This window comes from Lontra canadensis, unplaced genomic scaffold, assembly GCF_010015895.1.
Source record: "Lontra canadensis isolate GAN:19392208 unplaced genomic scaffold, GSC_riverotter_1.0 scaffold45, whole genome shotgun sequence".
Classification (NCBI taxonomy): Eukaryota; Metazoa; Chordata; class Mammalia; order Carnivora; family Mustelidae; genus Lontra; species Lontra canadensis.
The window spans coordinates 13,676,791-13,684,984 of record NW_022631039.1 but is presented as its reverse complement, the minus strand read 5'-3'; the positions used below and the strand labels follow the sequence as shown (position 1 = coordinate 13,684,984).

General features: G+C 63.4%; 1 protein-coding gene across 1 annotated transcript; it reads right to left on the bottom strand.

Annotated features, from left to right (window-relative positions):
• Positions 1-5,324: 5,324 nt before the first annotated feature.
• On the bottom strand, positions 5,325-6,469 carry GRIFIN (galectin-related inter-fiber protein). Its single transcript, XM_032872795.1, has 4 exons — positions 6,384-6,469; positions 6,121-6,280; positions 5,648-5,814; positions 5,325-5,465 (listed from the first exon to the last, which is right to left on the bottom strand). Exons 1-4 carry the CDS (start codon positions 6,467-6,469, stop codon positions 5,450-5,452), a joined length of 429 nt encoding a protein of 142 aa, XP_032728686.1. The 3' UTR covers positions 5,325-5,449.
• Positions 6,470-8,194: the final 1,725 nt, after the last annotated feature.

Here is an 8,194-nt window from a genome sequence, read left to right as displayed (position 1 = left end):
CTGCCCAAACCCCTCCTTCCAGGGGGTCCTTCCTGCCCAGGGTTCCTCTCCTACCCAGCCACTCCCCACAGGTCCCCACGGCCCCCCAGCCTCCCAGGGTCCCATCCCCTTGGGCCGGGCTGCTCATCTCCTCCTGCCCGGGGGTCTGCAGCCACTGCTGGGGGTGTGGAGCTCAGGGTCGTCCTGGCCAGCGCTCTGGTGCCAAGGGCTGCTCTGCTTGGTGCTGAAAAGACAGCTCCAGCCAGCGGCCTGCCAGCGTCGGAGGGAGGGAGCTAGGAAGGACAGCCCCACTTGTGGCTGGCCTCTGGGATGCAGGGCAACCCATGACAAGGGGGTTGGGGGCCCAGACCAGATGGTGGGGGGAACTGAGGCCAGCATCCAGGTCCCACCCCTGCCCCTCGCTGTTGCCCCCCTGGCCCCTCTCTGCGTGATAAGTGTCCCCTGCCTGGCAGCACCAGGGCCCACAGCCCCCAGGCTCTTGGAGACACTGCTACCCCGTTTCACAGGAGAGCAAAGTAGGCTTCCAAGAAGAGCTGTGAAGGGGTGGTGAACGTTAGTTAGGGATGCGTGAGCTTGAGTGTCCAGGTGTGGTTCCACGGTTGGCCACTTGGGCTGAAATGAATGGAAACCCAGGATGGGGTGGGAGGAAGCCGTGGGGCAAAGCGCTCACCCCCAAGTCCAGGGAGCAGCAGTTTGCAGGACTGGACGCATTTCCACTCTCTGGACGTCTGAAACTTTCCGTGATGAAATGTCAGGGGGAGGGGGAGAAATGCACACTTCACCTGCCACCCCCTCTCCAGGTCCCTGTTGCCACTCGGAGTAGCCGCTGCAGCCAGGTCTCCTGAGCCTTCCAGAGCTGGTCAACAGTGGACAGTCAGGTGTGAACCTATCTCTTCCCGTCCGACTGGGGGGCAGGCCTTGCTGCCCGTGGGCTGCTGTCCCCACGGCTGCTGGTGTGGGACCTCTGGCAGAGACATCTGTGGGTCCCCTGGGAGAGGCAGCATCCACACCCTGTCATAGGAATGGCCCTGGGGGCCCGAGGAGGTGATGGGCTCAGCTGCTCGAGGCCATCCCTGCCCTAGGCGGAGAGAAGGCGAACCGGGGGTGTTACTTTAGGCCCACGCACCTGGCCTGGTGGCCCCCAGCACCCCCAGGTCATGCTGGGCATTAGCCTCCCTCTGCACTCATGGCCGCTGTTCCAGGACCTTCAGGAAGGGCAGAGGGGGAGCCGAGGCCCAGGACACCCAGTGGGGGCGTGGAGATGTCCACGGGGCCTGGCAGGGAGGGAGCAGAGGGACTCACGCAGACAATGTTCTCCTGGACTTAGGGGTGCCAAACATGCCTCGTAGCGGCCACATCGACAGAATTGGAAACTGAGGCTCCTAGAAGTGGTATTTGCTCAAGGCCACATGGCTTCTGTGCATTCATTCCATCCTTCAGCCCAGTGCCAGGCCCTGGGTTCTGCCAGCAATTAGGCCTGGGTGGGGGCGCGGGGGAAGCTGGCCATTCCCAATGATCCCAGTCTCCCCCTCGGGCCTCGGGCCTCAGGCCTAGGTTCTCATTCTGGGGAAACAAAGAGTGGGTCTTTGCCACCTGGAGCTGGGGTTGAGGGGAAACCCGTGTCTGGAGCGCCCTCTGCTGGGTGGTCTGTTTCTCACTGGGGACCCCAGAAGTTTTAGGAAGGGGCTGGACTATGGGCATGAGGGCAAGAAGGAACTCCCCACCCTCGGGCATCCAGGGAAGACAAAGCAAGGTAAAAGTTGTCTTTAGACCACAGATCTCACACTGACTGCCCCTGGGTCTCACCATGATGGCTAGTATTTCAAAACAGGTATCAGATGTGTTAATGTCAGATCTTTTAAAATTGGAAGATCTGCCCACTCTGCACACTTCCCTGGGCACAAGGAGGGAGCTGAGCATGGTGGGCCGTGTGCTTTCCTGTAAGCCACAGACTACACCAGTCCCTATTGCCCTGTGCCCACCTGCCTCTTTGAGTTACGTGGCCCTGTGGGCATGTGTGCTCTCTCCTCGACCATCCAGAGGGCCTGGCACCCTCAGCCAGCTGGTAGCATCGGAAGCCTGTGGACCTGACCTTTCGAGGGCCCCCACCTCCTGAGTGAGGCAGCTGTGCTTCCCCACACAGCCCGGCCCGGTGGATCCCCCCTTGCACATACACACACGCACACACGCAGATGACTGAGAGGGGACTCTGGCCCTCTGAGGGCTTGGCTGAGCCTGCGGGGAGCAGGGGGCTGACTTGGGGAGCCTCTTTCAACTCCTCTGGCTGGGGCACCCTACCTTACTGATGTCTAAGGGTCTCTGAAGGATCTCAGGGAATGTGTGGCCTCTTTCCAAGGAGCCACCGTTATGGTGCAGAGCAGGGACAGGAAGAGTGGGAGTTAAACCACCTCTAGAATTTGCTTCAGTCACTGCTGTGGTAGGTAGTGAGCTGCTTGTCCCTAGAAGGGTTTAAGCGGGGTCTGGTTCCATGCACTCGTTTATCTAACAGATATTTATTGGTGTGTGTGATGTGCCAGGCCTTGCTGCAGGTATGAGGACCCCCATGGTGAGCTCCCTGGTTGGCCGTGTCGTGGAGCTGGTCATCAGTGGGGAAGGACAGCTGTGCACCTGTGATGGGTGCTAAACCCATGAACCACTAAATGCTACCTGGGACGGGTAGTGGCAAGGAGTGAGCCCAGCTGCGTGCTGGGAAGAGCAGCAGGGAGGGGCTGGTGCCAAGGCCCTGGGGCAGAGATGGCTCCCTGTGGTTCAGGATGGGAAGGGGGGCAGACAAGTGACGGGGTGACGGGGTGGGTGAAGCCAAAGTTGCAGGGCTTTGAGACCACGGTGGGGGAGATTGGGCTCCTTCCCTTCTCGTGAGTTCAGGGACCAGCTTATTAGTCGGAGCCTCTGTGCTTCTGGGGTCCCTACTGGGGGGTGATGTCTCTAGCTCATTCAAAGCTTTGAGTGGTTCTCTTCCAAGTCGGGCATTTATTAGCTCACATCAGCACACCTCTTAGAGCCTGGGGTGTTCCAGGCCGCCGGGGCTGGGGGCTGGGGGATGGCCTGGTCGCAGACTTCCAGAAGAGGCTGTGTGATAGGGGTGCAGAGCAGAGGCCAGCAGAGGCTGTAATGCTGAGCCGGAGGTCAGGGAGGGCTTCCTGGAGGAGGCCTCAGCTGAGGGGCCAGCCTGAGGGCTGCAGAACTGCGCTGGGACACGGTTCTGGACAGGCCAGACAGGCACCCACACTGTGTGCTGAGGGCAGGGGGGGTAGCGGAAGGGGCCATCACAAGGCATTCCACCCCCAGGGCAGGATGCCCTGAGCTCATAGCTCCCTGTGCCCCTTTTCACAGAAGGGGAAACTGAGGCCCACGAATGCAGGGGTCTGAATTGTCCACTGGCAGCTTGTAAGCAGGAGTGGGCAAAGGGCTGATGGGAAGCTGACTCGGTTCAGGGCCCGTGGCGGAAGGACCAATGTGCAGGCGCGCGCTCATGCATGTCGGGCCTGGATTTGGGGGCTCCATCCCTCATTTGCTGAGCAAACCTCCTCAAGTTACTCTGCCTCTCTGAGCCTGTCTCACCGTTTCACGTCTGCAGGATCAGTGTTACTCCGCATACCCGGCCGAGCTCCCGGGAGACGGTGTGGGCCTGGCCCCCACGCAGAGCCCGGCAAAACTTACACAGTGTGTCCGACTCTGAGCCACAGGCCATCTCCGGGCTCGGCACTCCCGTTTCCCACCCCCTGGAAAAGAAAGTCTGGCGTCGCATTTTACTAGTTTGCCTTCCCACCTTGCACGGCTGTTGGGAAGACCGACTTCACCGTGACGGGAGCTTTTGGTGTGTAGGGAAACTGAGGCCCAGGGAGCGTGAGCCACCAGCTCGTGAGCCACCAGAGCAGCAGGGGCCTGGCATCCCAAGCAGGGATGCCCCCATCGCTGGTCTCAGAGTCCCCAAGAGCAAAAGCAGCCTGGCCAGATCACAGACGCAGGCCAGGGCGCCCCCTGAGCCACACGGTGTGGGCGACCCCCTTCCCGCCACCACAGCTCTGCCCAGGGTACAGGCTTGCCTGCCAGCCCCCAGCCTCCCCATCGTGGACACAGGAGGCGGGGGCAGGGCGGGAAGGGGCTCCTGGGCCAGCTGGCCTGTGAACACCAGCGGGGAAGTGCACGGAGACAGGAAGGAAGCCGCACTGCTGGGGTCTGGGGCCACCATTGTCTCACCTGGGGGTGGGGGTGCTGAGATGGGCCCTCGGCTCAGGAGGCAGGCGGGCCCCACCCCGCGGCTGTCTCCTGCACTCTAGCCTCAGTCTCCTGGTCTGTAAAGCCTCAGAAGGCCAGATGCGTGTTGTGTCTGGAACTGCACAGCAGGTGACATGTGCAGGCAGCCCTCCAGGGCTTTGCCCAGACCCACTCCTGGGCTGAGGGCTTCGCTTGTTCCCAGAGGCCCCGGAACTCACCCAGGGTCAGACCTCAGGAAGGCAGGGCTGGAAGTGGGACCCGGGCTGCAGGCTCCAGAGTCCAGGGCCTTCCCTGCTCAGCCCTGCTGTCTGCTACACCAACCTGCCTCTTCCTTAAGGAGCTCCCTCGTTTAGGCTACACCCTCTTTCAGGCTACACCCTCAGGGAACCTCATCCTGGGCTGTGACATCAGCACTTCCATCAGGGTAGAGCGAGGGACAGGTGATGGGTAGGTAGAAGGATGGACAGACCGATCGATGACTGACGGGGAGAGAGAGTCGCTGGGGTTGACGGCAGCACTGGGCGGCTGCCCCGGACGAGATTGCCAGGGCTCCCTCCCTTCATCTACACCCACCCTGTCCCCACCCCTCACACACACACACACACACACACACACACACACACACGTGCGCACATGCACACACGGACACACGCACCCACGCACGCACACACACAGCAGAGCTGGGAGCACGTCTCATTTCCAGGTGGGCCAAGGAGAAACAGGAAAGACTCCTTCCTTCCACCCAACAGGAAGCAGGGCGAGGAGGCTTCGGGACCTCCCAGCAGACGGTCCTGGACTGGGCAGGATGCTCCCCCACAAGCTGAGCCAGAGGGGTTGTGCCCAGGGGTCTCGCAAGGGCAGCTGGCCAGGAGCCCCCCATCATCCGATGTCATCTGACACCAGTCCCCTTCCAGGGAACGAGGGGAAGAGGTGAGGGTTCAGACCATCCCCAGGAAACACGGGTCTCGGGGAAGACCCCACCCCCATCTCTGGTGGGGAGACTCTAGGGCTGCGTCCATCACCCCACCTCACCCCCTCCAGCCCCCCCAGAGCAGCGGAGCCCCTGCAGCCTGCTCAAACTTTATTGAAGGTGGAGCTAGAATGGGAGGGGCAGAACCACACACCACTCCCCTCAGCTCCCCCAGCGTGGGCTCCACCGGACAAGGGACGGTTGCTGACTGAGGCTCCCTCCGGGGACTTCGGGTACAGCTCAGTGGCCCCCGTCCCTGCAAGCAGCCAAGACACCTGCCTCATCCCCAGCCCGGCCCAGACCCCAGCACAGCCTCAAGGGTGGGACATGTTCTGTAGGCCCTGCTCCCTTGGGCCCCCCTCCCAGGCTGCTGGGGTCTGTTGGGTCCCGGGTGCGGCAGGGGACAGAGCTGGGCGGGTGGGGGGGCAGGTACGTTACCACCAGCTCAGGTCCCTCCTGGCCAGCGCCACCTGGGCCAGGCGGTGGTCACTGAGCACCTGCACCCGGGTGATGGCCGCCAGCGGCCTGTGGCGGTGTGCGAACTGTAGCACCTTGTGCTCCTGGACGTGGACGTGGAAGTGCTCCGCATCTGAGCTGACCTCCATCTGGGGACAGGAGGCTGGTGAACCACAGCCCGCCACGGAGCCCAGGGCCCCTCAGCGCGTGGAATCCCCATCGTGCAGCCCACCGATGGGAGACCTGCATCCCCACCAGATGGACGTCCCTTCCCTCTCTGAGGGGTGCACCCAGCCGCACCCAGCCGCAAGACTCCCCTGGTCTTTACCCTCCGCAGTACATGGGGACACAGCGTCCTTCCTATCAAGCAGCAGCAGGATAGCCTGCATGGCCTCCCGGCCCCCTCAGGCCTCCCCCTGCCCCCCCATGGGCCTCCCCTCTGCTGCCCTCATCACCTCAAAGGGCTTCCCCAGCACCAGTGGGAAGACACTGGACACCTCCTCCTGGCCCCAGCGGCCCCCCTGGAACGTGTTGCCCACCACGGTGGCGCTGGAGAACCGGGGCTTGACGTGGAAGGCAATCTCCCCCGCCTCGGACAGGAAGTTGATCTCAAACCTGGGTGGGGGGGCGTCATGGGAGTTGTGGGACAGCAGGTAGCTGGGGAGTCACCCCACCCAAGGCTGAGAGGGGCTTCCCTGGGGAGGGTGGTGACCCTTACTTGTCCTCTCCAGAGTCAGAGTGTCCCTGGACCAGCAGGCTCCAGCCAGGGGCCAGGCCCCCTGCACAGAAGGCTTCAAACTGCATGCAAAAGGGGGGCAGAGTGTCCCCCACTTGTCCAGAAGGCCCCAGCCCGTCTCACCCCCAGCACGGACTCTTCCCCGGGACCCTGGCCCAGCGTCCCCTTCATGGCAGGGTGGTAGGGGGTCCTCCACGCCACACCCTCTCATCCTGCAGGCCTGGGGAAGGGGCACCTGGGTGTGGGGAGGCCTCGCCTGGCCCTGAACCCTTCTCACCCACCTGCAGCGCCATCTCGCTTGCCTGCTTTTGCGGGCGTGGAGCCTGAGCCGAGACTTATAGGTAGGTGGGCAGGGAAAGTGGGGCAGGACCCAGGAGCCCCACCCCTGGGACAGCCGGCAGACTGACTGGCCCCTCCCTGGCCCCAGCCCTCTCCCCACCACCTTATCAACACATATGCTATTTAAGCGCCAGAAACAGGGTGGCAGGCCCTGGGCCCCTCCCCACCCCCACTTCACTTACTAGGGTCCTAGGAAAGCACTTCTGCTTCCCACCCCGAGCAGCTTCCTCCGGGCTCCAGGGACCCAAACCCTCATCACTGCTCAAGTGAGAGGAGGTGGGGGACGGCAGGCCTACCAACCCTGCCTAGGCCTTCTGGGGGCCCAGCCTGTGTCCCTCCCAGCCCAGCCCAGCCTCCCCGGCTGCCCTGCTCCAGCCAGCTCAGCTGGCCCCGTGGGGCACTGTGCTGGGATTAGGCTGGGGCTGTGGTCAGCGCATTCCTGGGCTCTGGCTGATGGAGTGGGGGAGGGCCTTTCCCATACCCCAACGCCCCTGCTGGCCTGGAGCCTCAGCCCCTCTCAGCTGAGCTGCGGAGGAGGCCAGGCCGGGGCCCCCACGGAGTGTGTAGGGGAGGGGTCAGGGTCTCCCCAGGCTTTCAGGGTGGCTGGGGGGGCCACCTGGCTGGACTGTCCAGGGAACTGGCCTTAAGGGGAACCAGGCTGGGCCCGAGGAGCGCTGGGGCTGCTGCATGCGGTGAGTGTGTAGGGAGTGTGGGCGTGTGGTGAGCACGGGATCCCATGGCTGCACAAATAGGTGTCTGTGGACGTGAGCCCCTGGGTGTGAGAGGTGTGGTGTGCGAGGGCCCCCATGCAGTTTCCCTGCCCAGTGCATCTCTGGGGGACTGGCACCCATCTGCACACCCCAGGCCCCGGGGACAACCTGGCTGGCTGTCACCCCCTTGTTCCCCTCAGCCTCCCCCGTGTGCGGGCCAGTCTTGACGAGGGGATGATGCTAAGGCCAGACTGGAAGCTGAGATGGCCAGGATGGCCCGTGGGTGGGGTGGGGCACTGTGGTGCGCCTGGGCCAGGCTGAAGGGGGCAGCACTGAGCAGTGGGGGGGGGGGGGCTGCTGTCCTGACTCCCACCTTGCAGAGCCCTGTCCCAACCCAGCCTGGCTGTCCTAGGGTTCACAGGCTGCAGACCCCTCACAGCTGCCTCCCCACGAGGACCACGGAGAAGGGAGGCCCTGCCACAGCTGGCTAGCAGGAGAGTGAAGCCTATCCGTGCCTCTCCACCTCCGCGTCCTGTGTCCTGTCCCTTGTCCCTAGAGTGTTGGGACTGGGCAGTCAGGGGTCCAGAGAAGGCTTGAGCTAGTAGCCTCTGGGTCTCAGTCTTCCCAGCTATGCCCTAGGCTCGGCAGTCTTGCTCTGCCGTGCTAACATCTTCCCCCTGTGCCTGTCCCCTCAAAGGGGGATGGCAACCCAGGCAGCCACAGCCCTGGCTGGACACAGGAAGC

Bases quoted from the DNA above. Each gene is read 5' to 3' on its own strand.
- GRIFIN (XM_032872795.1), bottom strand. From the start codon at position 6,469: ATGCAGTTTGAAGCCTTCTGTGCAGGGGGCCTGGCCCCTGGCTGGAGC. The intron at 6,281-6,383 runs GTAAGGGTCACC...CCCCCCACCCAG, and splicing joins TCTGACTCTGGAGAGGACAA to GTTTGAGATCAACTTCCTGT. The intron at 5,815-6,120 runs GTGATGAGGGCA...TCCTGTCCCCAG, and splicing joins TGCTGGGGAAGCCCTTTGAG to ATGGAGGTCAGCTCAGATGC.